At 32.5% G+C, this 26,985-nt stretch overlaps 11 protein-coding genes across 11 annotated transcripts; 4 read left to right on the top strand and 7 right to left on the bottom strand.

The window, feature by feature from the left end:
* Positions 1–208: 208 nt before the first annotated feature.
* ASCRUDRAFT_68895 (uncharacterized protein) lies at positions 209–1,829 on the bottom strand (the record flags this gene model as incomplete). The annotated part of the gene is made up of 2 exons (XM_020191593.1): positions 209–304; positions 330–1,829. The coding sequence occupies 2 exons, from the start codon at positions 1,827–1,829 to the stop codon at positions 209–211; spliced, it is 1,596 nt and encodes a 531-aa protein (XP_020049431.1).
* A 202-nt stretch (positions 1,830–2,031) lies between these two features.
* Positions 2,032–2,795, bottom strand: ASCRUDRAFT_127302 (uncharacterized protein). The gene has a single exon (XM_020188971.1). The coding sequence runs from the start codon at positions 2,630–2,632 to the stop codon at positions 2,234–2,236; it is 399 nt and encodes a 132-aa protein (XP_020049432.1). The 5' UTR covers positions 2,633–2,795; the 3' UTR covers positions 2,032–2,233.
* A 461-nt stretch (positions 2,796–3,256) lies between these two features.
* ASCRUDRAFT_127304 (uncharacterized protein) lies at positions 3,257–3,771 on the bottom strand. The gene has a single exon (XM_020188972.1). It carries the CDS (start codon positions 3,598–3,600, stop codon positions 3,295–3,297), a length of 306 nt encoding a protein of 101 aa, XP_020049433.1. The 5' UTR covers positions 3,601–3,771; the 3' UTR covers positions 3,257–3,294.
* Positions 3,772–3,899: 128 nt separating this feature from the next.
* Positions 3,900–5,793, top strand: TRM13 (tRNA:m4X modification enzyme). Its single transcript, XM_020192718.1, has one exon. The coding sequence runs from the start codon at positions 3,943–3,945 to the stop codon at positions 5,647–5,649; it is 1,707 nt and encodes a 568-aa protein (XP_020049434.1). The 5' UTR covers positions 3,900–3,942; the 3' UTR covers positions 5,650–5,793.
* A 14-nt stretch (positions 5,794–5,807) lies between these two features.
* On the top strand, positions 5,808–6,597 carry TMA19 (Tma19p). Its single transcript, XM_020192719.1, has one exon. It carries the CDS (start codon positions 5,910–5,912, stop codon positions 6,411–6,413), a length of 504 nt encoding a protein of 167 aa, XP_020049435.1. The 5' UTR covers positions 5,808–5,909; the 3' UTR covers positions 6,414–6,597.
* Positions 6,598–7,084: 487 nt separating this feature from the next.
* COX4 (cytochrome c oxidase subunit IV) lies at positions 7,085–7,591 on the bottom strand (the record flags this gene model as incomplete). The annotated part of the gene is made up of 1 exon (XM_020190304.1): positions 7,085–7,591. One exon carries the CDS (start codon positions 7,589–7,591, stop codon positions 7,085–7,087), a length of 507 nt encoding a protein of 168 aa, XP_020049436.1.
* Positions 7,592–8,629: 1,038 nt separating this feature from the next.
* On the bottom strand, positions 8,630–10,875 carry PAP1 (polynucleotide adenylyltransferase PAP1; the record flags this gene model as incomplete). Its single annotated transcript, XM_020191594.1, has 2 exons — positions 8,630–9,363; positions 9,624–10,875. The coding sequence occupies 2 exons, from the start codon at positions 10,873–10,875 to the stop codon at positions 8,630–8,632; spliced, it is 1,986 nt and encodes a 661-aa protein (XP_020049437.1).
* Positions 10,876–12,912: 2,037 nt separating this feature from the next.
* ASCRUDRAFT_74518 (uncharacterized protein) lies at positions 12,913–13,748 on the top strand. Its single transcript, XM_020192720.1, has one exon. The coding sequence runs from the start codon at positions 13,067–13,069 to the stop codon at positions 13,727–13,729; it is 663 nt and encodes a 220-aa protein (XP_020049438.1). The 5' UTR covers positions 12,913–13,066; the 3' UTR covers positions 13,730–13,748.
* Positions 13,749–14,445: 697 nt separating this feature from the next.
* Positions 14,446–16,551, top strand: ASCRUDRAFT_31912 (kinase-like protein; the record flags this gene model as incomplete). The annotated part of the gene is made up of 3 exons (XM_020190313.1): positions 14,446–14,740; positions 14,834–15,343; positions 15,617–16,551. The coding sequence occupies 3 exons, from the start codon at positions 14,446–14,448 to the stop codon at positions 16,549–16,551; spliced, it is 1,740 nt and encodes a 579-aa protein (XP_020049439.1).
* Positions 16,552–16,940: 389 nt separating this feature from the next.
* On the bottom strand, positions 16,941–20,768 carry ASCRUDRAFT_68904 (uncharacterized protein; the record flags this gene model as incomplete). The annotated part of the gene is made up of 1 exon (XM_020191595.1): positions 16,941–20,768. The coding sequence occupies one exon, from the start codon at positions 20,766–20,768 to the stop codon at positions 16,941–16,943; it is 3,828 nt and encodes a 1,275-aa protein (XP_020049440.1).
* Positions 20,769–21,354: 586 nt separating this feature from the next.
* Positions 21,355–26,289, bottom strand: SEC7 (Arf family guanine nucleotide exchange factor SEC7; the record flags this gene model as incomplete). The annotated part of the gene is made up of 2 exons (XM_020189603.1): positions 21,355–21,999; positions 22,123–26,289. Coding segments are annotated over 2 exons (4,812 nt in total), but the record flags the coding sequence as incomplete, so codon positions are not given.
* Positions 26,290–26,985: the final 696 nt, after the last annotated feature.

Genomic DNA, 26,985 nt, shown 5'->3' on the forward strand with positions numbered 1-26,985 from the left:
GGATTTGATCTAGATCTTGATCTTGATCTTGATCTTGATATTGATATTGATTTTGGATTTGAAATTGAACTTGAATTATATCTTGATCTTTTTGAGACGTTTATTGTCTTTTGGTGCGAATAATTTCTAAAAGATGACTTTGAACGTAGATTGGGATTGGAATTAGAATTGGAATCGGAATTGGAATCAGAATTAGAATTAGAAAGAGCTATAAAGCTACTTGAACCTTTTGAATCTTTTGAGACAATTGGATCTGGTAATTGATGTTTTTCAGTGGAATATCTATTATTGGATGAGGTATAATCTGGATGATTTAATTTGATGTTGACGCCGACATCATCAAAATTTTTGGAAGAGGAACCATTGTTATTGCTGAGAATGTCATTAATTAGATTAATAAATTCCCAGCTATTTTTTTGAGTTGGGTTTGGCTTTTGATCTGAAGTATTTTCATTATTGTTTTTACTAGAGCGTCTTTTAGAGGTGCCATTTGGTTGGGTTGTGTTGTTAAAGGAGTTTAAAATGTCAAAGGAATTTTTGACTAAAAAGTTTTTATTTTTACTCATTGGTTTGTTGTTGTTGTTAGTAGTGGTGGTGGTGGTGGTATAATTTTTATTGGGTTTGTTTATGAAATTTGAATAATTTGAATCAAAAACTTTTTTATTTAATATTGAAGAGAATTTTTTTTGAGAACGTAAATTTGAGTTTTGTAGTTTTAAAAAGGATTTGATTTTTTGAGAGTTTTTAATAACGTAATCATTTGAGTTATAGACTTGTTTATTATCGTATAGAGTATAGGATTCGTTAAATTCTATGGGATAAATTTCTAGGTTTGAGAAAGAGGATAAGTTTTTTGAGGTGATTCTATTTATTGTTGATATTGAACTTTGGTGATCAATTTCGTTGAAATTGTTATCTAAGATTAAAATGCAGTTGAATTTGTAGTAAATTTTGAAAAACTTGAAATTTTGTCTGATGAAATGTAAGAATTTTTTATAGCGTTTTTTAAAAACTAAGACAGAAGGATCGGTTGAATTTAATGAAGATGGTGAAGATAAATTCTGTAAGTTGGTCAAAGAATTGGAATAGTTGGTGATGACAAATAAGTATTTGAAATAATACTGAATGATCAGATTCAAACTGAAGGAAATTGGTTTTTTATTATCAGTTTTGAAAGATAAATTCAAGTCAGGGGAGGATATTGGTAAGTATTTGTTGAAAGAGGTTGGATTGAAAGATATGTTAGAAGCTGGGTTAGAAAGGGAGTGAGAAGAGGAGTTTGATAGATCAAGGGATGTGTTGTTAAATTTATTGAGAAATCGTAAGGTGATAGTGTTTTGGTTGTAGTCTTGAAATTGATTTTGGTTGTCTAAATAATTGTTTGAGTTATTTAGAGAATAAAATCTAAGGAAAGTTGAGTCATTGTTTAAAGACTGGTACAAATGAAAATTATTAATCTGCAAGTGATTTAAAATGTAGCAATTAATTTTAATCTTGATGTTGTTTTGGTTAATGTTGAGGATGTTTTTGAAATTTAGCAAATCAATTAACCTGTAATTTTTTTTGTCGCTATTTGGGCTATTAATTTTGGAGTCAGTATCATCAGTATTGGTGTTGTTGTCGTTGTCATCGGTGTAAAAATTCAAGTAGTTCAAGTTCAAGTTGAATTTTTTGGCAAATATTTCGAAGATATTGATGTTGTTGTTTATAAAGTTGTTGATGTCATTTAGGTATAGTTTGTAATTGAAGTCAGGTAAATAGTCAGTATTTATAAAAGTAAAGTTGAATTCGATATAGGGAAGATTGAAAAGCTGGACGTTGTCACCCATTTTGCAGAAAAAATGGAGTAGCAGAACAGAACCGAGGAGTGCAAGAAAACAACAGCAAAAGTTAACAGGTCTTGAGAGTATTACGACCTCAAAATAAAAGTAATTGGCAAATCAAAGCGCCCTCCAGCTTTGATGAAAAGTATCTCCTGGCGTAAACAGAGATTGCCCTTTTGGGACCATGATCACGTGCTCAGTAAGTGACTAGTAGTGGGTGCTTATGTAAGCGGAAAATGTGTAGTATAAAAGAGGTATAAAGGAGGTATAAAGGAGGTATAAAAGAGGTATAAAGAGAGGTATAAAATAACGGCAATAATCGGGAACATGCGGGAATGGGCGTAAACGTGGGCATAAGAGATATCTAACTAAAAATAAAAGCGAGAAGTGCATAAGAGATTTAGAGTGGACTAGCCAACGAGTATACTCGCACACACCTCACTCTCCAAGTCAGAGAGTGTGTGCACCACTCTGCTGTCAAGGTGCCCTGCACCAGCAGCTTTGTTGAACTCAGCAACGACGAGACCGGCAAACCTCTTGTGTATCTCTGTTTCCAAGTCCTCCACACTTTCTATCTGGCTGTGTGTCTGGCTGGATCTGAGAAGCAATGGCGAGTTCTGAACGAGAGGCGAGGAGGGCTCCACGTTGGGAAACAAGTTTGTAAAGCTGGAGGAGGGGAGCATAGAGAGATGGCTGCTGTTACTGTTGTTGTCTTTGATGTCTCGAAGGAACTTGTCTTTGGCATTCCTCACAACACCGTTGTTTTTGGAGACCATGGGGCGTATCATTGTGAATAAAGCACTGCTCATAGTAGAAAATTGCTGGAAATGTTTGGCGGAGAATTAATGGAGACTGTGACGAGAGCAGGAAGCAGAAAAGCCAGTCCCTGGGGAAGTATTTAAGCTGTTTCTGCTCGCTGGCATCGTGCCATTGGCAATGTTTTGGGAATGGCTCAGGAAATGCGATAGAAAAGACAACAGAAAACGCCATTGGTAACGGATAACACACCTCCGGTATTCAATTAGAGAGCGCTCGGTGCTGTGTTCTGATTTGACGTTGACGTGAGCGCTAAAGTGTGGGAAATCACCTGTTTTTTGTTTTTGAACAGGATGGTCTGTGTGTGTGCAAGGATGTATGCACCCTTTTTTAAGGTACTTCCCCTACTGTTTCGGCACCTGCCTTGCTGAGTCAGACGAGTTCCTTCATCCATCTCCGGCTCTGCTTATCAGAGCATGCTATTGTTGGAAACATGGAATCACTTTCACTTTACATCATAATTCTATTCTGCGATTACCACTAATCAGCGCTATTCAAGCTAAATACTCTCCAGACAATTACTTAAGTTGTCTCGAGATAAACAAATATTCTTCTGATAACCCAGTTTTTAATGAATAAGCATCATTTTTGTTTTTCTTTTTTCTTGTTTTCTTGTTTTCTTGTTTTCTTGTTTTCTTTTCGCTCGATTTTCCACCTAATTGTTCTCATCCTCATTAATTTCTCTGCAATTTCCTCCGAATCTCTTTAATTGCTCCCATCCTTTATTTTCAATATCTATCTGCTCCTTCCTTTCCTGCTCAATCGCCTTGTCTCGTTGTCCCTCTGCATTCACCATATCAGCTGCATTTTCTTTCTCGTAAATCAATCCTAACTTGTCTCCAATATAACTTCTATTAAGCAAACAAACCACATAATATCTTTGATGTTGTTTATCACCATTGACAATCACTTTACTAATGTTCAATTTATTATTAGCCGTTAAATATTTGCTTAGACTCATCCCGGACTATTATTCTAATTTACTCTAATTTTTTATCAAACAAAATCATCCTCTTTTTATATCATTTTCCAAAATTATTGCTTTAAACTGTTTTTCCAAGTGGTTTATTCTCAATCTTTTTATTCAATTTAAATGAATATTTTCCCCAACCTCAACTAAAAAATGACTTCTTACAAATTAAAATTGTATGCCATGTTAATGCAATCAACTGTCTATTCATGCATATTTCTATTTCTTCCATTGTAGCGGGTCTTTTCTATTTATTATTTTTCCAAAATTTTCAATTCTTTTTCTTTTCATTTCCTTGTATTTTTGACATTTCATTTTAAAATTTATATAAAAATGATATCTTCAAATATAAATCAAACTTTAAATGTAAATCAAATTAGTAATGATAAAAATAATAACAATAACTTGAATAATCAACTGAAAAGATCTTTATCCAATTCCACTGAAAAAAATCCAATTAACAATAATATCAATATCAATATCAATATCAATATCAATATTAATACTAATACTAATACTAATACTAATACTAATACTAATACTAATACTAATATATCCAAAAATAAAATTAAACGTCAAAAATATAATCTAAAAAAAAATACTGATTCAAAATCACAAAGATTACAATGTGAATATATACTACCTAAGAAAAATAGAAGATGTGCAATGACAAGAAAAAAAGAAAACACCTATTGTGCTGAACATTTAATCTATCAAAATAATTCAATCAATAATAACATTACTAACGACAATAATAATACTAATAATAATACTAATACTAATGACAATAAAAGAATTCCTTGTCCAATTGATCCAAAACATTCAGTTTGGCAATTCGACTTGAAAAAACATCTAATTAAATGTAACAAAGTCAAACAAAATAAACAAAATACCGATCCATGGTTTATTAACGACTTTAACCTAAATACCCAAAACTTTGTTCAATTTAATGATGATGAAACAAATAAAATAAATTATGAGTATTTCATCAATTTAGTCAATAAAATTTACTTTAATATTAAAAATTACAATTCTTCTCCACTTTTAAATGAATTTAAAACCTTTCGTGAAAATTCAATAATCGAAAAAAGAATCGAACAATTGCATAACCAAAAACACATTCTACAACAATCATCTTTAATTAAACAACTAATCGATTTAAATCTATTTCCAAATCCTCATAACAACTACATTACCAATTTCACCTATATCGAATTTGGTTGTGGCAGAGCTGAGCTATCCAGATATATCTTAAAATCATCGATTCAAGAATCCCTACTAAATAACAATAACAAAAATGTTACTATACCAAATTTTTTATTAATCGATAGATCTCCTGTCCGGTTAAAAATGGATTCTAAAATGATAAAAGATTTTGATGATTTTAAAATTAAAAACATTAATGAAAATACAAACAGTCTATTCAACTCTCAGCCATATATTAAAAGAATTAAAATTGATATCAAAGATCTAAGTTTAGATCAGGTCATCCAAAACGATACTAATTTCAATCAAAATCAAAATCAAAATCAAACCCGCACATTTATAGGAATCTCAAAACATTTATGTGGAGCTGCAACTGATTTAACATTAAGATGTATCTTTAATAGCAAATTATTGCTAGAAAGATTCTCGGGTTTGATTATTGCAATGTGTTGCAGACATCGTTGTGATTACACCTGTTTATTACCTGAATCCAGAGATTATTTCAGAAAATTAGGAATCGTTGATCAAAAAGATTTCAATCAACTAATCAAACTATCATCCTGGGCCACTTGTGGAAGAAGACCCAACATGAAAGATGATGATATTAATGATCATCCCTCTGGGTTAAATGTCCTAGAAAGAGAAAAAATTGGATTTAGAGTGAGAAGAATTATCGACGAAAGCAGGAAATACGCAGTCGAACAACGAGGTTTCAATGTCAAAATAGTAAAATATATTGATAAAAGCATTTCTTTAGAAGATACCTGCTTTATTGTAACACCAAAAACAGTAAATGCTCAAGAAGCAAAAGCACCTCAAGATCCAAAACCTTGAAGAAACAAACCACCATGACGGTAACTAATTCAACACGCGTATATATGCATTAAACCATTGATATTTGCATCTAACGCGCAGTCGCGTTTGTTTGCAGAATTTTCAAAACACGTGGTTGATTTACCCGGATAGCTTCAAATTCCCTATTTTTCAATTTTTTTTTTTTTCTTTTTTCTTGTTATGTGAAAAAACTTTATAAGTTGAAGCAAACAATTGAATTATTTTTTGTTTATTATTTAGCTCCATTATCATAATTCACCATGCTTATTTTTAAAGATATTATTACCAGCGACGAAGTCTTATCTGATGCCTACGACTTAAATTTAGTCGACAATGTTGTCTACGAAGTTAACTGTCAAATGATCCAAGTCAAACCAGGTGCTGATGTTGATATTGGTGCTAACCCATCTGCCGAAGATGCTGGTGAAGAATTAGAAGATGGTGTTGAAACTGTTAACAACATTGTTAACTCTTTCCGTTTACAATCCACTGGTTTTGACAAGAAGAGTTATCTTACTCATCTTAAAGCCTATATGAAGGTTATTAAAGCTAAATTAGCTGATCAACCAGAAGAACAAAAAGCTTTCGAAAAGGGTGCTTCTGTTTATGCTAAAAAGATTATTAAGAATTTCAAAGATTTTGATTTCTACACCACAGAGTCTATGAACCCAGATGGTATGGTTATCTTATTAAACTATCGTGAAGATGGTACTACTCCATACGTTATTGTTTGGAAACATGGTCTTGTTTCTGAAAAAATCTAAGCAATTGAATTTTAAATTTTCTGTTAATTACTTTGTAATTATAACTAATTGTTTTTTTTTTCTTTTTATGATTGAATAATGATATTTTGGATATTAAATTATTTTTAAGAATTTCTAGTAATCTTTTAATATATAAAAATTTCACAACTATTTCATCAATAAATTACTCATTAACTATTATAATTTTTTTGATATAACTTTTAGGTAGATTATAGAACAAGTGACCATTTGCCACGACATGTTATACGTTTTTTATTTGTATTTAAGAATATAATTATATTTATAATTTAAAACCAGATATATATTAAAGAAATAAAATAAAAATAAAAATAAAAATAAAAATAAAAATAATGAAAACTATAAGAAAAATTGAAATTAATGGGGAAAAAAAAATAAAGATTGTTTAATAAGCTGAAGATTGAAGAGTTAGATAAAAGATAAAGGTTAGTACAGTTGACTATCGTTATTATATCGTTTAAATTGAAAGATAGAAACAATGAATCAAAGACAAATTAAAAGAGCTTAATCTAGGTTAACTTGGATAAATCTAGTTTAATACAGGTTAATTCAGATTAATTTGGTGTAAAGTAAATTAAATTAATTGAGTTTATTAAATTTGAATCTCAATCTCAATTTCAATTTCAATTTCAATTTGATTTCTGAATTTCAATTTAATGGTGGTGAGGATCAGCTTGTGGAATTGTAACTCTATTTACTTTATAAACTGAACCACATTCCCAACATCTTGCGACTTGGTCGACAGTTGGATTTAACCATAAGACCTCATGGGAATCAGCTGGATAACCAGTACAACCGACAAATCTGTTATCATCGAATGAATCTACAACAATTGGGTCAGCAATTGTACCTCTTCTTGAGGCATCCAAAGGTTTTTGATCAAAGAAATCAATACCATCAAATTTACCTAATAATTCCAATCTTTCTAAACCAGTAGCTTGTTCTAAATCGGTTGGAACAGTGTCTGGTTTGGCACCAGGACCAATAAGAGTTTCTGGACCTTCAACTTCACTTAAAGAGTTGGCAGTTTTAACTGGAGTATTTGGGTTGGAATTTGAATTTAAAACAAATCTTGAGATGGAGAAAAATCTAGTGGAGTTGACTGGTGAAGAAATCAACCTAGCAGCACTGAATGCAGATTTGGTACGAAGAGCAAACATTCTAAAATATGATCAAAAAAACAATCAATAATTGTTAGTATAAATTTAGATGAAAATCAAGATTAAAAAACAGTAATTTAATTTTCAATTTTCAATTCTTTGTTTTTATTTTTTATTTTTCATTTTTCATTTTTCATTTAGATTATATTATTTGAACTGTTTAAAACAATCACACAATCTGGATGACTGCATTGTTTATCTAAATTCATTGATCTAAAAAAAAGCAGAAAATGTTTTTACCAATAATATTTTGAGAGCATATTAATTTGAGTTGATTTTTCTCTTTTTTGAAGGATTTTTCAATATTTTCGATCTGTCTAACAAAGGACCATTTGGTAATTATTTTATAAATGCTCACAAGTAATGCAATATTGATTTTGGTTTGAATGTCTAATTTTTCAAATGTTTCTGTCTATACAGTTTTTTGAATGATATTTCACTGTTTCTCGCTGAATTTCCTAGAAAAAAGGCAAAAGGTGCAAACATACTCTGAATATAATTGTGGAGGGCACTGGCGTTGAATATGGAGAAAGAAACAGACTAGAATATAGAAGAAAGAAATCTGGGTCAGCAGGACTACCACTGGTTGTTCTGTGGATGGTTGGCAATAATGATTTGTGCTGATATATTAATATACTCCCAGAAAACTTAAATCACAGAATCTGCTCACTTTTCCACCTATGAAAAAAACGACAGTCGCTGTTTGAACTGGAGGCCTTTGTATTTGCTAAAGCTGGCCTCTGATTGGCCATCCTAGACCAGATATACTGCACGTGATAGTCACGGGATACCTACTTTTATACAGAGCTTGGTCCAGAAGCGAAGCCGAAAGACGTGTCCAGATTTACACGCAGGGCTGTGCATCCCAGCACGGCCATATGATGTTTATTAAATCTGAGGTATATACGAAACTAACAAAGCTATAGATGGGATATAAAATCAAAAAATATCAATACGCACTAAAAGTTTTTAAGAATCGTTGGGAGCCCTGGAGATTTGCCGGGAACTAAATGGGTATCGACTCTGGTTACACAATCGCTAGTTTTTGCCTTTCAGAGTGTTTTTTATTTTTTTCGGTTTTTTGCTGTTTTTATCGTTTTTTCGTTTCTTGTTTTTGTTTCCCTTCAAAGGCCTTTTTTCGCCCTTGGCCAAATCGTACACAAAATCTGGCAAGTTGTACAATTTGATGCTCTTGATCGAAATATCGTATGTAGTTTCATCGTACTCCTGGAGGCTGCGACAGACAAGGTAAAAATCCTGGCATAGGGCACGAATGTCTAATTTCCTTTCACCTGGGCTGTTACCATTGGCACTATTTCCAGCGTTGTTGTTATTGCTATTCAAGTTTATTTCCAACCCGACGTATAGTGTAGTTGAGTGTAGTTGAGCGTATTTTTTATTAATATCTAACTGATGGTCTATCAAATTGTCTGTTTTATCGCCGTTTTCAAGGGTGTTTCCATGAACAACACTGATATTTAGACTGTCATTCTGAATCAAATTGTTTTCATTGCTTTCCAGGCTATTGCCATTGATGTTTGTAGCTATGTTTCCATTTTCATCATTATCACTATTATTTGATGCATCGTTATTATCTTCATTAATCTTTTTCAATATAGATTTTATATTTGGATTATTCTTATTGTCTTCAGTTATTTCGGTATATATCGTAGGATTTGATGCAATAAGATCATTTACTTCTTTTGATCCTAACATACTTATTAGTGGGTCTATATTTCTTTTTAGGAGTTTTTCCGGATGTGTGTTATCATCTTTGATATTATCATTATTACTATTATTATCACTATTATTATTATTATTATTATTATTATTATTATTATTATTATTATTATTATTATTATTATTATTATTATTATTATTATTATTATTATTATTATTANATTATTATTATTATTATTATTATTATTATTATTATTATTATTATTATTATTATTATTATTATTATTATTATTATTATTATTATTATTATTATTATCGTTATCGTTATCAAGATGACTGTTTTTACTATCACCTTGAACTAAAAAGGACTGCTGAAAATCTTGAACGAATGGATGAGCCATAGCTATTCCTTTATGATTTTCTAATTTTCCGACAAATAAACGGACTCTTGATTCAATCCATCCACTCCATTTTAAATGCTGCTCATCATTGCCTCTTGTTACAGCTACAACAGCCAAGTATATTTTATATTTGTGGAAGAAATCATGTTTAACAAATAAATCCTTCCAAGTTTTCACACCGTTTGAGATATCATTCATTATTTTGCTCCCCCGAATTAATTCGTTAGTTATGATTTTTTTTGTGGAAGCAGTGATGTTGTGAGTTGCACACATTGATGGGTATGCAGGTGTTATAACAGGCATTTTGTGTTGTCTATCTTGAGCATATAATCTAGGGTTCCAGACCCGGACTTGCAAAGGACCATCTTCAATTGGTTTCAAGTAGACAGGCTGGGGCCAGTTCCATTGGGTCAATATATAGAAAAATTTGTCGACAATAACGGCAGCACAAACATTTGGATATAATTGACAAATTCTTGCTACTAACATTGCCCAAGCAACACCACCAGGAAATCCATAAACATTTCCATAAACGGCTCTTTTTTTAGCCCATAGTTTAATGGCTCTTAGAGCGTATCTAAAAACCATTGGTTTTGGGACCAATTGCAAAATTTCATCAGTAACTCTTGTACCATTAACAGCTCTTAAATCTTTATCATCTAGATTCCTTAACAAGTTTTTATCGCTAAGAGTTAAATTACTAGGTACTCTACTGATATCTAATCTTGCACAAATACAATCAATTGAAATTCCAGAAAATTTGATTTTGATGATTGGAACATAAGCGTCGGGTACGGGAGCAATTTCATCTAGTTCTTTTCTTTCTCTTAATAGTTGATCAAACACAGTGAAAAAGTCCTCTCTGGAAACATGTTTAGGGACAACTATTAAAGTATCGATATCACTTCCTGGGCCATAAACACCCAATCGATAGGAACCAAAAGTAAAGATTTTTCCACCAGCATCCTTGGCCATGCCTTCGGACATGTTTTTACTGATTGAAACTTTATAGACAAAATTCTCAGCCAATTGTTGCAAGATTTGAAGAACTTCGACTCTTTTACGAGTTTCACTTTCGGATTCAAAGGAGTTTTGCAATTTCAATTCAACAATCAATTGATTGTTTAGTTTATTTTCAGCATCACTTGAAGCCGCTAAAGAAATGGGATCTGTGACTCCATAGGTCTTGGTATGGCCATTCATAATGAAGTGAGAAACAAAGAAAATTACCTGACAAAAAAATATTCGTTCCTTTGTTTTAATTCAGCTAAAAAAAAAGTGGAAGTCAAATAGAGCAGTGGAAAACAATTTCCCTCGACTATAAAAGGATGTCAAGGTATCTTTTAAAATCAGACGAAATAGAAGGAACACACAAAATACGCCAAACAAGCCAGAACGAAAACTACTGATTGGGACGAAAGAGAAAATGTGTTTAAACAAAACCAAATCACACTTCAGGTGAAAAATGCGCACGTGAGACGTTTTCAGTTCCGCTCAACACATCCGAGGGTTGTTAGAGCCCTAATGAGTCCTGTTTGAGGTGGCAACAAGGAAGCAGAAGCAGCAGAAGCAGCAGAAGAAGCAGAAGAAGCAGAAGAAGCAGAAGAAGCAGAAGAAGCAGAAGAAGCAGCACTTCTTTGGTTTGTATACCCTCTTTCCCAACTACTCTAGGATGGCGACTTTGGTTATTTCCAAACAAAACCAGCTTGCATTGACGCAATTCAAGCTGTTATGCATTTCACAGAACAACAACACTAAGGTATCAAACAACCTGCGCCAGAACTATCTCGATGCCTTGACCAACATTGCTAGATTTTTGGGTTACAGCGACGATGACTTTCGACTGCACCCCAGGATACTTGATGTGATTGATGATATAGTACTGGATTTCAATTTTTATACAGCTTTGTTCTTCGCCCATCCAGACGATGATACCAATATCTACGAGCTTTTAATGGAGCTTTTGCGAGTCTTGGTGAACTTTTGTGCTAATAGTGATCCAAGTCGTCTTAATTTGATGGAGCGAAATGTGTTTGTTCAGAATGTGGTGACATTTCTCGAAAGACTTTTGTCTGGAGCTTCGTCTCAAGGTTCTGGTGACAAACACCATGAGCAGATTCTTGTTATCTCACTTCGAATCCTGCACTTGTTGAAAAACATTGTGTTAATTGATGATAAGTATAGCGAGACTGGGAAAAAGTTGGTTATATTGCTTATTGAACGTTATCGGTTATTAACTTGTTTACTAAGTTCTATTAAAATGTTTAATGTTGATCACTTACACATTTCGACTCGTTTATTGTCATTTTTTCTGCAAGAATTTCAAATCATTATAGAATTACTAAATTATTACACTGAATTCAACCAAGGACAGCAGTGCATTGGAATTGATTATACAATTTTAGATAGTTGGATTGATGTTTTCAGGAGAATTTTATCTTCGATTTTAGTAATGTTTAAGGACAGTTTGAATGAAAATAGAAAAGCAGTAGCGATCCAGGGATATGAGAGTGATTATTCTGATGAATCGTTTTCGATTTACCGAATATTAATTGGATTTCCTCAAATATTGAAAATATTATCAGAGATCATATCATTTGATTATAAAAGACGGAATTGGTTAACGTCATTGATTTACTTAATTAACGAATTGTACAAGCATTTGATAGAAATTGACGAGATTAATAAACAAGTGTATGAGGACGATGATGCATCCAATGAAAAAACATTGTTTTCAACAATAACAGAGGGTGTTTATGTGTGTTTTGCCAATTTATCGAGCAATTTAAAGTACGACAATTTGAATGATTTGAAGTTTGTTTTGGATTTGATTTACAATGAAGCATCGAGTGAAATAGATCTTGAGAATAATTTGATATTGACGTCAATGTTTTTAATAATTGACAATTCGATTTCTAGTAAAGGTGTCAGGGTTTTTTTAATTAACAGCTATCCTGATTTAATGAACAGGGTTATTGGACTAGTTGATTTGAGTAGTGACATTGATGAAAAAAGTTATAATAAATCGTTTATTGAAAGTCCATATTATTGCCAAAGTTTATTTTTTTTATTGAAAGTGTTGACAACAGCACCAATTGATACGATTGAAGCGGATTTAAAGGATGAGAAAATAGCAAGTGATCTAAAAGATTTAAAAGATAATTACAAATTGAATAATATTAATAAAATTAATACTAATGAAATTAATATCAATGAAATATTTTTAATTAATAACAACAATTTGATTAAAATAAATAAATTGATTAAAAAGAATTTTAAATTTAAATTTTATCCAATTCTAAATATCAATTTCAAGATTATATTAAAATTTCTTGGAAATTACTTTGAAAATTTCTTAAAACTGAATAAAAACTATCATAAATTCAATGAATTTATGACGAGTTTTCAAAAGGAAAATAAAATACTAGATTTATTGATAAATACAGTTTTATACAAGTTTCCGTTTTCAAATCACAATGCTGCTGTTAATAATGAGGTGATTGAGATAAATGAGTTTGAAAGTTATTTGAGTGTTAATGAATTATTGTCAATTATTAATAATAGTTATTTGAAATTGAATAGTGTTGATGATAGCAATGGTGACGACTTTAATGAAAGTATAGTTAAACTAATTGATGCAAATTTGTTTGAATTTACAGATGAAAACATTTTAGGAATCAAGAAAGCTGGCAAAACCATTCCTATTAACTATCTAATGCCGAAAATCAAGACGCTATCGATTTTGTTTATTGAATATGAAAGGCTGAATTCGGGTGGAAACAAAGAAGACGCAAACAAGTACCAAAAGACAGTTGTGCATTTGGTGGATGGCAAAGCTGAAATTCTTGTCAACTTCATCAGCTATTGCAGAGATATCTGCAGGCAGGTTGAAAGTAGCGATGCTTACAGGACCAATGCGCAGCTCAAAATGGCAAGCAGCATGTTGGGCGACAACACCAAGTTTCTCAGTGGATGCGTCTACAAGTATATAGACCACACTGGCAAAGGCCACACCCAGCTCAGAGAGCTCTGTCTTTCAATAGTACACAGACACTAATACACAGTTCGAAGCAAAATCAGCACAACCACCAGAAAAACTCAGAAGGCCCCCGGCAGGAGTCGAACCGACGACACAGCCTGGCACAGTTCTTTCTTGCTGCCCCAGCTCTGGAAGCAGCTCTGGAGGCAGCTCTGAAAGCAGCAGCAGCAGCAGCAGCAGAGGACTCTGCTGCTTGAGCACCCAGACAAAAAAACAGGTAAAATCTCTTTGTAAAGCGTGTCATCCTTATGCAGGGGCCATGCTAATCTTCTCTGTATTTGTAACAAATTGACCAAATGTCCCGAAGGACGGTCGTTCAGCGTTTTTTGCGGTGTAGTGCTGATGGAAAACTTCTTCGCCTTCTTCTTCAAGTGCTGCTTCTTCGTCTCTTCTTCCATGGCAAGATGGCCACCTCTATGTCGCCTCCACCCTCCAACGCCTGCTCCTCTGATGCTCTGCACCACCATGGTCCAGCTTGCGAAATGGACTGCTCTTCTTCTCTTGAAACCTCCTTCGAAAGGGCTGCTCAGACTGCTTCTACCCTCAATGCTGACGATGCTGCCTTGATGAGAGACCCTCTAGCTGCTCTTTTGGACGACTCCCAAAGAATCCTTCAGCAAATCGACACCACCAAGTTGAAAATATCGAATTTGCTCAAATCAAACACCACCCCCAAACGAAACATGAAAACGAGATCGTCAAAGTCAAACTCAAAGTTTCTTAGCATTTCCTCAATGACCTACACCGAAATCAACGATCTCTTTCTAAATAACGACAAGTTCAATTCGCTTATCATAAATAACTCGGTTTCGCTAACTGAAAAAGAACTGAAAAGTGAGGAAGAACTAAAAGATTACGTCCCCAACGGTTATCATCCTGCCTACATAGGTGAGGTCTTGACAAATGATCAAAACAATATATCCTACACTTTAATTCGAAAATTAGGCTGGGGCCATTTTTCAACTGTTTGGCTAGCTAGAGCTAAGAAAATTGAAATCAAAAATTCGGAAGTTCAGTCAAATGATTTGAGTGATTTGGGTGGTTTGGATGATTTGGGTGATTTAGATGATTTAAATAAAAATTTAAATAACGAGTTAAATAACTTAGATAACGATTTTCAAGAATACGTTGCAGTTAAAATTGTTCGTTCTGCAAAACATTATACTGAAACTTCAATAGATGAAATCAAATTATTAAAAAAAGTTAAAAATTTCAATACCAATAACAATAACAATATAGGTCAGCATAATGTCATCAAATTATTAGATGACTTCACTATTAATGGCCCCAACGGTAATCACATTGTTATGATTTTTGAAATTCTCGGCGAAAATCTATTATCCCTAATCAAAAAATTCAAACACAATGGCATTCCAACCATTCTAGTCAAACAAATCGCTAAACAAATCCTATTCGCCTTGGATTTCTTACATAGAAACTGCGGTATAATACACACTGATCTTAAACCAGAAAATATCCTACTAAAAATCAACAACACCAACGTCCTAAAACTAATCGATCTAATATCAAATAAAAAAAACCTACTAAAAATTCTAAGATTTTATCAGGACTTTTTATCTGACATATCCATTTCAAGAAAAAAAATTAATAACAATAACAACAATAACAACAGTATTAAAGTCAATTACGCTAAATTAGGCGAAATCATCTCAAACACTAAAAAAAAAGAAAATATAGATCACTACAAAATCATCAAATCAGAACCAATACCCTCTCTAATCAAAAATTCATATTCTAATATTCCTATTCCTCATCAATCAAATAATAATATCCACCCTCCTTCTTGTAACTCTTATGCTAATTCTTCTTCCGCTTCTGCTTCTTCCTCTTCATCTTCTTCCCCTTCCTCTATTACCTCATCAAATGACTCTTCCTCCAAACTAGATTCTCCAAATAAAATACTCCACTCTGATAATTTTCTATCTTCTCTATCTTTAATGACAATTTCAAACAATATCGTCAACAATTCAAATTTTCCAACCCCACCCTCTTCAGGCTCAAATCATGATACAGATCTTCCAGATCAAAAAATCAACAATAACAATCAACTAAATGATCGTCTTTATAATGACAGTAATCTCATAAACGCAAAAATTGCTGATTTAGGTAATGCTTGTTGGATAGATAAACACTTTACTAATGATATTCAAACAAGACAATATAGAGCTCCAGAAATCATCATGGGTGGTTCTTGGGGTTGTTCTGCTGATGTTTGGTCTTTTGCTTGTTTGATTTTCGAATTATTAACTGGTGATTATCTTTTTGAACCCATTGAAGGTCATTCTTATTCAAGAGATGACGACCATTTAGCTCAAATTGTCGAACTTCTATCTTGTCCAAATCCTCACGAAGACCATGATCTAGTCAATCTAGTTAATGGCTGCTCAAAAAGCTCTTCGTTTTTCAATGATAATTACCACTTGCAAAATTTATCAAGTTTAAGATTTTGGGATTTGAAAAGAGTCTTGAAAGAAAAATATAAGTTTTCTGAGCTTGAATCAAGGCAAATTAGCGATTTTCTTTTACCAATGCTCAATTTAAACCCTAAAAAAAGAGCCGATGCTGGTGGAATGATCAACCACCCTTGGCTAGAAGATACCTTTGGCATGGAAAATGTTTTTAATCAGGAAAGAAAATTGTATAATAGTGGTCTAGATATGCCTGGCTGGTGCAGTGAAGTCTTTCATTACACACTGTATTATAATCCCAATCGTCGTTATAATAGCCATAGAACTAATTATAACCGCCATCGCAACAATAACGGGAGTTTTTACTATCGTAACAATAATAACAGTTCTTATAATCGCAGTTATAATTAAATTTTATTTTGTTTAAAATGCATCGAAATCAAGTAGTATCGTTTTTATTTTAAAAAATTGTTTATTATCATTACTATCATTCCTATTTCAATTTTTTGTTCTTGTTATATTATTTAAATGTGGTTAGTTAAATTTCTTTTTATTGTTATGTTTTTTCTTTTATAAAGTATTTTAAAAATTCAAATTCTTTTTGTTTATATTGTAATAGCATTAACGCTAGACCCAAAATAGAAACAAACTTTAGTTTTTTAAAAAAAATATTTCCTACAAAAACAAATTCAAAATATGTACTTATTATTTTAAATATATACATATATGCAGTCAAATGAAAAGTGATTCATTTACTTAATTTTCAAATAAAGAAATAGAACAAAAATCGCTCTATTGGCTTAACGTCTGTTTTTTCTCTTAGAACTTTTCACTGATGTGGTCCATTCAGAATCGTCGTTGTTGAAATCAAGATCAGCTTTCAACGCTTCGTCCCAATCAATGTTGGAAATAAATAGCTTTTCAACGTTTTTTCTCCTTTTAATGAACTCTTCAGAAAATCTTCTACCGTTCAAAGTTGTTGAGGCAGAATAAATAGAATCGCTAATTAAATCCATCGAAGTGTTATCTGCTGGCAATGTAAAAAAAATTTTTAACAAATCTTCTTTTTTAATATTTTTGTTTAAATTGTGTAATTCAGCTCTACACCATTGTAAGAATTCTCGTTTAGACCTTGAACTGCTATTTTGAGCACTGTTGTTTGTTGAGACTCTGGGGACTGGAACAGCAGAAACAGATCTTAAAATTGCTGGAGTGGTTGGTTTTGAAGCGTTATTTGTGATCTTTGGAGTGGAAGCTTTAACTGACTGAGATTTTTTGGCAGAACCAACAACTGTCCATTTGTTTGTAGTGCTAGTAGATGAAATAGTTGAAGCAAACGAAGCTTTTTTGGCGGACGCTTTGCTGCTAACCAAGTTACTAACGGCTCTAGCTTTAACAGCGGCAATATCAGCTTCTTCCTTTTGAATTTCAGTTAAAGTTTTCTTAACAGTATTACTTGTAGTTTTGGAAATAGCCCAACCCATTGGAGCAGGTTTTGCAGCTTGGGTAGTGGCTTCTTCAGCAAGTATTTTTTGGACCAATAATTTACTTTTGGTTTCTCTTTGTTTTTCTTGCAATTTTTGTTCTTTTTCTCTTTTTGCAGTTTCAATTTGTTGGATTTCTTTTAGTGATTTTGGTGGGGCCTGAGTTGATTTTTTATTAGCATTTGCCCATGGCGCTAACTTAGGTTTAACTGGGGTAGGTTTTGGCGAAACAGTTTGGGTTTTAACTAACTCAATGATTTCTTTGGTTTCAGCTTTAGGTTCTTTTACTGCATTTCGTTCTTTTCCATTATTTGATTTTGATTTTGATTTTGGTTGCACAGCCTTTTCGTCTGCTTTTTCTGATAAAACTTCTGGTTTTTGTGTAGTTTCAACTTCTGAAAGATCTTCAACATCTTGTTTATTTACTTCAATAGGAATTTCCTTTTTAATACTATCTTTGGAAATTTCTTTCGATAATTGATGATTATCTTGAGATGAAGTAGAATCAAATCTTTCAGATTTCCATTGTTGAGGTAAAGAATTGACCAGTTCATTTTTCAAAATAGGAGAGTTTGTAGAAATCGTATTTTCACTTTGAACGACCGGCTCATTATTAATAGGAATTGGATCGGAATCAATTTCTTCATTAATAACAGTATGTATTTGATTCAAAATATGATCAGTTTTAATGTCTGGATTGGAAGAATCAATGTTTTGAAAGTTTATTGTAGGGGATTGTTGATTTAATTGTTGAAATCCGATATTTTGAGTTTGAATATTTGAAAGTGAATGAATTGAAGCGTGCAAACTTTGAGGAGTACTAATATTGGATTGATTGTCATTATTGATAATTGGGGTGTTTGAAAGGCTGTTATTGATGTTATTGCTATTGATTGTGGCATTGTTAATATTTGAAGTGTTAATAGCATTGGGGTTTATATTGTTATTATTATGTTGGTTTGCTATATTATTGTTATCGTTGAAAAATTGAGATTGAGTTCTTGCAGGAATTCCGATGTTTGTGTTTGAGATATAATCTCTTGTTGTTGCTTGAGATGGTGTAGTTAAAGATGCAATGTTCCAGTTTGAGGCGATTGGAGTAAGTGTTTGATGGAAAACTGGAAGGTTTGATGCATTTGTCATCCAGGCATTGGATGGATTTTGTTGTGGTTGTTGTTGCAAAAATTGTTGGTTCGGAAATAAAGCTGATTGGTTAAAAAATTGAGACTGAGGAATTTGTTGCTGATGCTGACTTTGTAGAATATTAGGTGATGAAAGTGAAGGCAATGGAACTAAAAAGGGTTCTATAAAATTATTAATTGATATGCAAAATTCGTTCAAAGTTCTAAATTGGACTTCGTCAGCTCTTCTGATTCTAAGCTCGGGAGTTAGGTAGTTGACACCATACCATCTATTCATCATTATACCATCGAATGGGCCTTGTTCTTGATTTGATGGATCAAGATAATACCATTTGATTTCCGAAGGTTGTTGTAGAGAAATATTTGGAGGTGGAATTAAAGAATGCAATTGATTTGGAAATAAGTTTGGTGGTGGAGGTGGTGGAGAGTTAATTGAATTCAAATCCAAGTTATTGTTTAAACTTAAATTTGAACTAGAATGAGACATTGAATTCAAATGAGGGTTACTTGAGTTGTGACGCAAAGAAGAATTTAAAGGGTTCCGAAGAAAATTTAAATCAGAAACAACAGAATTAGATATGGCTTGAGGTTGATTATTTGAGGGATTTTTTTGGTTAATGGTTGTGTTATTCGGGTTGAGGATAGGGTTTTTGATAGAGTCAATAGAGTTTGATGATAGGATGGGGTTAATCGGATTAATAGGATTAATAGGATTGATGTGATTTGAATTCGAAATGAAGTTTGAAGAATTGAGGTTATTGTTGTTTGAAGAGTCAATAGAGGAAGTTTGGTCATTATTGTTGAGTGAGTCATTATTTTGAATCTCTTTGGATTGAGAAGAATGGTCAATGGATTCATTGTTAATTTCATTATTAACATTGTTTTCAGAGAGTTTTGAATCGAAAAAAGAAGGAGATTGCAAAGTTGTAGGAATTGGGGATAGTAAAGAAGAAAATGTGTTTAAAAACAAAGGAGTTGCAGGATTACTAAAATTTGGTAACCAAGGAGAATTAGCAACATTTTTTGGATGCAAAGAATTATCTGGATCATTAAATTTTAAATCATCAAAGCTTTTTTCAACCTGATTAATATCTAAAGATAGATTTCGTTTATTTTTGCTTGGTAAGGAGGATAATAAACTTGCGGATTCTTCATTTGCGTTGGAAGCTTGATTTAAGTTGGAAGTTGAAGAGGGAGTTACATTCGGGTTTGTATTAGAAGATTGGTTTGGTTTTGAGGATAACGAGTTTTTAGAAAAACGAGCAGATCTAGGAGTTGTAGAAAAATTTCGATTTCCTGATAAAGTTGATGAAGATGAAGGAGCCTTAATAGATAAGTTAAACTTATTTTTATCCTTTGATAAAGAATTTGAAGACAAGTTTGAAGTTAAATTTGAATCTAAATTTGAATCTAAATCTGCACCTGTGATTGAAATTGCAATGGAAGAATCGGTTTGAACTTGATTTTGGTTTTGGTTTTGGTTTTGGTTTTGATTCAAGCTATGGTAGTGATAGGGCTTTTGCGAGTTATTTGAATACGACTTGTTGTGATTTTGAACATTATTTAAATCTTTAAACATTAAAAATAAAATTTTTTGAAAATCGTCAGAAATATAATTGTAAATTTTTTTTCTTGTGACAGTGTTGATGGTATAGTTGAAAAACTTTTGATTCTTCAATTGATCAAAAACATCAACCAACTCATCAATGGAATACCTCTTATCTCCAGGGTCTCTGTCTGGCAAATCAACCTTAAAAATAGTAGGAGTAGTCGAAGATAACAAAGAGGAGGTAGAATTAGCACTGCTGCCGATATTGTTGCTGATACTGTTATTGCTGCTGCTGCTGCTGTTATAATTATTGCTATAATTATAGTTGTGGCTGGAGTTATTGTTGTTATATCTTTTGTTTGAATTTATTTTTTTATTGTTGTTGTGATTACGGGCATGATTATGATACCTGTTGGACGAATTTTCATCTGATAGATTAGAGTTGGGACGCATCCTATGAGAAGTGGTGGATTACACATGTAATTGGTTAGTAATTGAACAGAATTAGAGGCATCAGAGGAAGACCCAGGGCCAAAGCAAACACTAGCAGGCCAGGCAAACAGCTGAAAATCCCTATTTCGAGCTGGAGCTTCACAGCGAGACAACACCAACACAACACATACCATGAAGGACCGAAAGAGAGTTTTGTAGCTTGTTGGGACATTGGAAGGAAGACAAGAGAAGAGAATTACTGGACTGAGAGTAGGCTAGATCAAAGGCTGGAGGACGAAGAGACGAGAGACAGATCGTTGATGGTTCTTTTATATTTGAGTTAAAAAGCTTCAATACAATTCACAACTCTCTGAAAAAACTCTGGAAAAATTTTTACCAACCCCGGCTTTCAAACACAAAAGTGACAGACCCCTGTTTGAGGGTCTGAAAACCGTAATTGTGAAACCGGCCTGGTTCACGCGTGATTCTTTTGGAATTCCTTGGAATGCGTTCTCTCTCACAGAAACGATTTTATTGTGGTTTTATAAAACAAAAAAAGTCAGAAAAGTCAGAAAAAAGCAGAGCAGCCAATTCAGTGTTATATCTTCAAATACACCTCTCCTACTCGTGTCAAGAAGGACTTGATCACAGAACGCATTTCGGTGGGCAACGCCTTGTCAAGGATGTTCAACACCAACTCGTACACAACAGGACAGTTGGTGATGAAGTCGTCGTCATCTAGCTCGTAGTAGCCTTGTAGAATCTCAACAACAACAGGTCGCCAGGTATTGATGTTTCTTTGCTGCGACACATCGTCTAGCTCAATATATTTTTGAACAATGGCAACACATAGAGGTATTAACTCCTTTAGCATCAAATCTTTTTGGTTCTTGGTAGCCTTTTCTTTATCGATTATTAGCCTGAACATTATATTTACAAAAACAGCCGACGATGACGACTCCTGTCTTAATAAATTAGGCAACCTTTCAATCACTCCAGAGTTCCATAACCTTACCCGTAAATTGTAATCGTCATTAAATTTTCTCGAAAATCTGTAACTCTCTTTCAAACACTGACTTAACTGTAGTAAGTTATCGGTGGGAATCAAATCGTAAAACGTTTCATCCTCAAATAATTCAGAAACAGTCTCAATCACTAACAACTGCAACACGCATTTCACAACAATAGTGCTTTTTTCCTTTGCCTTCTTACGAACAACGTCATCAACAGTTTTCCCGTTTTTATTGTTCGCCTTACTCGACGAAACGTCCAATGCATCTTCTTCGTTGTCTTGCTGCTCAGTGTCATTTGCTGTTTTTCCATTCTCTCTAGATACCCCAATTTCATTACTTTTAATCGATGAACCACTTGATACTCCCTGTTCAGCGGATTGTTTTAATGGGTCGGCCTTAAACAATTCAATTGCAGTAGTCAACTTGAACAAATGTTTGAAGCATATCAATATTTTATCCCAATGTTCACCATCAAATTTACTCATGTTTTGCAAAATTAATTGCTGCAAACATGATCGCCCAATTCTCGAAATCGTATCGTTTTCTTGAAGAATACAGGATTCTAACAACAGCAAATATTCATCCAACAAATGCAACAAATTGTCAAAATGTGTAAATAAGGCAATCATATTTCTCAATGCCTGAATTAGTGTGGTTGACAACCATACTGATAAATCATCATGACTTCCAGAATGACTCAACTCCCAATGTTTACTTAAAACCCCAAATATCGGAAAAAGTAATTTTTTGCAAACATCATCCCAAAATTCAATACTAAAAGCTGATCCATACGAAACCAATGAATCAAACAAATAGTTAAGAGCTCTAGATCGAACCTCAAGGTCTTCTGATTTCATAATAACATCATGCAATCCAAATAGTATCGGAAACCAAAGCTTCTTTTGAATTGATTTAAATGAATCATCCTTCTTTAATGTTTGAGGCACCTCAGAATTAATTTCATATTCATTCTCCTCGCCAAGTAATGCAGACCCGTTTTCTGTTAATGAAGAAATTTTTCTAATCAATAATTTCATATCTTCAATAGCATGTAAACTTATCTTTTGAAATCTCTCATTTTCAGCCAATGTCACTAAACAATCAACAAATCCTTCAAAACTCTCCTGATAATATACACCAACTAAATAATTTTTACTAATCTTATTAAGCAACTTGTAACTTTTCCAAATTATATCTTCATTCACATTATTAGATGTGATTTTTAAAACATTAAATATTGAAAACCATCCAGACTTTATTTTTTTAGCCTTAGAATCAATCATGTTTTGAATGATATCCAAAATTAACTGTTGAATCTCAATGTCCTCATTTTCTCTTATTATTACCCCAAAGCTCTTTAAAAACTCTTTTTGAAACTTGAAGTGAGCCAACTCTTCAATATCTAAAAACCTCATAGATAGCTGTTTAAGCGAGTCTAACGCAAAAATGACAACATGTTGATTAGGACTAGAACCTATAGTATTAAATGTTTTTTCCATTATTGCCCACAATTGAGACCATTCCAATCGAATTCTATCCATAGAATAGTAACAGACATCAACCATTTTTTGAAGTGCAAAAATTCTAGGATTTCCAGAGCTCCCAGAACTTTCAATTTCTTCATTAGCAACTTCTGATAAAGCAGAAACAAAATCAAAAATACCACTTGTGAGGATTGCACTATTAGAAAAGACTCTATCAATACCAACTGTAATCTCACTAGACCTGACCAAATTTACCATATCAGGATTTAATTTTTGATTTTGATGATGCAATTGAGCAAGCTCAGAAGGATCTTTCTTTGAATTAAGAAAACTAAATAATTTTCCATTGGAAAAGGCCGTAGCTGTAGATCTTGTGCTTTCGATTGAACTTCTGCTAGCAAATCTCACATTTGACACATCGGGTATATTGTTAGGTTCAATACCCTGAGCAATTAATTGCAATCTTTCCAATTGAGAAATGCAAAATATTATTTCTTTCCATGTTGATTTAAGATTGTTTCCATCACTAATGCAAATATCTAGCAAGATTTTGATTGCTTTAATATTTTTCTCTTTTATTTCTTCCAAATTTTGAAGATTTGTAAACTGAATCAACGCATTTACAAATGAAGCTCTAGCATAATCAATGTCAAAAATACACGAAATTTTAATGGAAAGTTTAATTCCTTCTAAACAAATTTGAGAAATATCATCATCATCATATTCCTTAAAGGGGGGAGTTAAAGCACCTAAAAATGACATCCATAAAGTTTCAAATATCGATTTGACGTGTTCAATATGGGATGCCGAAAAAAACTTGTTATTAGACGTAGTATTATTTCCAAATGAAACTATCAATGAATAGTTATTTTCGTTTTCGGGTTTCTCAATTCCTCGATTTATTCTGTTTTGTTTGTCAAGATTTTTAAAAAGTTTTTCAGTTTTAGTTGATATTTCTTTTGTAATTAAATTATAGGACTCATTTTCAGCCGCTTCTTTATTTCCAAACAAAGAGGAAAATGTATTGATTTGTGGTAATGATCTATCATTATTCTTAAACAATGCCTCTTGGTGCTCACTAACTAGTTTAATTTCATTTTTTGCAATATCATTATAAATGTTGTTTAAGAATTCAACAGGCAAGTCTTTTCCATCATCAATACCTGAATTATTTTTAATAAAATCTTGATTGTTCATTTTCACTTTAACTTGCAGATTATACATGTCCGTATTAAGCAAGATAACAGAGTAAGACAAAATATAAGGAGTAACAGCATTTGCAAATATGTTTGGGTTATTTTCATGATATCTTTCTGCAAATTTTAACATAAATCTATCTATTTTTTGAGCCTCACCTGGTAACCTAAAACTTTGCAAAAAAAACCTTATTGCATCAATAAATCTAAGATTTTTAAAATTCATTAAATCTACAAATTCATGCATTACTTCAATGTTAAAGTCTTCTCCTTCTCCTAAATATTCGCCAAGTACTTTTTTATCAATGCCTTTGTTATTGTTTAATAATAAAAATTTGGCAATATCAACAGCACTTTCTGATGAAATAAATCCATCAGCAATTAATCTGGTAATACCTCTTGACGGCTTGTAATTAAATGACCTGATACCCTCATATAACGCAGTTTTCCTTTGTTTGAGATATCCAAATGAATTGGGGTCATCATTTTCTTTTGCCAATGCATCAGTTGAATCTGAAAAACTCAAGTTGCTTTGGTTTAAATTCTCAGGAAATCCAAATGAGGATTCAAGGGGAGTTAAAGGAGGGTTTTTTGATGTTGTATTGTAGCTTAATGATGAGCCATTTGTATTTGAACGTTTTCTATTATTGTTCGTGACGCTTGATATACTTGAATTTCTAGCCTTTGGGGGAATGGTGGCCTTTGATGCCCATGTAGCTAATGATCTCAACATTCCAACAATGCAATTTAAGGCCGAAGTATCATAATGAAATGCATCACTGTTTGAATTTGCGTTTCTTTGTCTAGCTAAAGACTCTCTGTAATGGACATTTTCTGTTTTAACAAGATAGTTTGTAATTCTTTCAACAATGTTGGGGTAGCTAGCATCACAGTCATAATTAATATAAAATTCAATTAAACATCTTGGGTCATTGCCAATCCGGTAAATAAATCTTAAAAATTCATCTTTTTGAAATTTAGTTGATGAGGAAATTAAAACCAAGTTGAAATAAACTTCACTGATTATCAAGGAAATCTCCTGTTTAAAGACGGCTCTTAAATTTATCACCATGATAAAAAAAATATTCAAAGTAATCTCAAAGACTTTATTGATACGGTAAACTGAGTTTTTAAAAATGGTTAATAGGAGGTAATTTCTTACTGCATCTATTAATTTTGTTTTTTCGTTTGTAGAATTTGATAGTAAATAAATTTTATTTGATAAAAATATGTCAATGTGGTTGTTTAAAATTGAGTGAATTATCTTCAAGCCCAATAGTTTTGATCTAACAGGTTGAGACCTTGGATCAAGAGTTGAAGAATCTAATTGCTTTGAAGAAATCTTTGACATGGTTCTAAAGATTAAAAATGCATCTTTGATGATTAGGTCATCTTCATTGTTATTTGTTAAGTTTGAGGTAGATTCGTCGAATTTTTTGTCATCGATTTCATTTAAGTTTTCAAGGTTAGCCAAAGTAACTTTTGGTTGAGATTCAAGATTAGCAGAAGAGAAAGAGCTTAAATTTGAGTTTGAGTGAGAGTTTGAAGTTGTTATAGGAACTGATGAAGCAGTTAATGAGTAGTTTTCATTTATTTTGTCGACTTTATCATAAATAAAATCAATAATTTGATTTAAACTCGCTTCACAAATTTGTTGGTTCATAGGAACAATACTTACAACGTAGATATTATAAATCAATCGTATTGAATTCAATAATTTGACTCCATGAATTGGTTTTTTTGAGTTTAATATTATGGACATGATTGTTTGAACAATGCTTAGCTCTAGTTTATCGTTGATATCTTCATTGTTAAAGAGATCATTAATGGCATCAATTGAGTTTGATATGAATGAATCAGACGAATTTGAATATAATATCGTTGAATAATTCAAAGCATCAAAAACAAATATTTTTGAAATCAAATCAATTAATATGAGTTTTAGCTCCATGTTCTGTTTAGAAGATCTCAACAAAGATATTATATTAGTGAGAGGAATTTGGTTATTTGTAACATTTGATTGAAATAAAGACAAAATTTCTTTTTGTTCTTTACTCAACCTAAAACTTTTTGATGATAGTTTTTTTTCGACGACTTTAAGAAAACTTAAAGTTGAGGTTGAAGAAGTGGGAATTGAATCTAAATATTTAGGTCCTGCTTCTGGTGGTGCCTCAGCTTTGGGTTCTGCTTCTACTTTAGGCTGTTGTTCTGGTTCTGGTTCGTTTTCCGTTTCTTTTTCTGTTTCGTTTTTTGTTTCGTTTTCTGATTGAGGGGTCGCTCCATCCTGTGAGTTCAGCTCTGGTTGAGCTTCTAAACCACTATTTGATTCAGATTGAAGTATAGAATTAGAATTAGAGTTGTTTGGTGATTCTGATTGAATGTCCAGTGATTCCGGCTGCTCAATTTTGAAGTCTGATTCTGAATTAAGCTGATCTTGGTCGTTTTTTGAATCCAATGAAGGTATTTTCTCAATTGGTAAATTTGAATCAGGCCCAAAAGTAATAATTGGAGTTATTGAGGTTGATTGAAGAATTCCATTAGTTGA

Source organism: Ascoidea rubescens (genome assembly GCF_001661345.1).
Source record: "Ascoidea rubescens DSM 1968 unplaced genomic scaffold ASCRUscaffold_2, whole genome shotgun sequence".
NCBI lineage: Eukaryota > Fungi > Ascomycota > Saccharomycetes > Ascoideales > Ascoideaceae > Ascoidea > Ascoidea rubescens.

Excerpts from the sequence above, each read along its gene's own strand:
- ASCRUDRAFT_127302 (XM_020188971.1), bottom strand. The coding sequence starts at position 2,632 with ATGAGCAGTGCTTTATTCACAATGATACGCCCCATGGTCTCCAAAAAC.
- ASCRUDRAFT_127304 (XM_020188972.1), bottom strand. The coding sequence starts at position 3,600 with ATGAGTCTAAGCAAATATTTAACGGCTAATAATAAATTGAACATTAGT.
- TRM13 (XM_020192718.1), top strand. The coding sequence starts at position 3,943 with ATGATATCTTCAAATATAAATCAAACTTTAAATGTAAATCAAATTAGT.
- TMA19 (XM_020192719.1), top strand. The coding sequence starts at position 5,910 with ATGCTTATTTTTAAAGATATTATTACCAGCGACGAAGTCTTATCTGAT.
- ASCRUDRAFT_74518 (XM_020192720.1), top strand. The coding sequence starts at position 13,067 with ATGACGAGTTTTCAAAAGGAAAATAAAATACTAGATTTATTGATAAAT.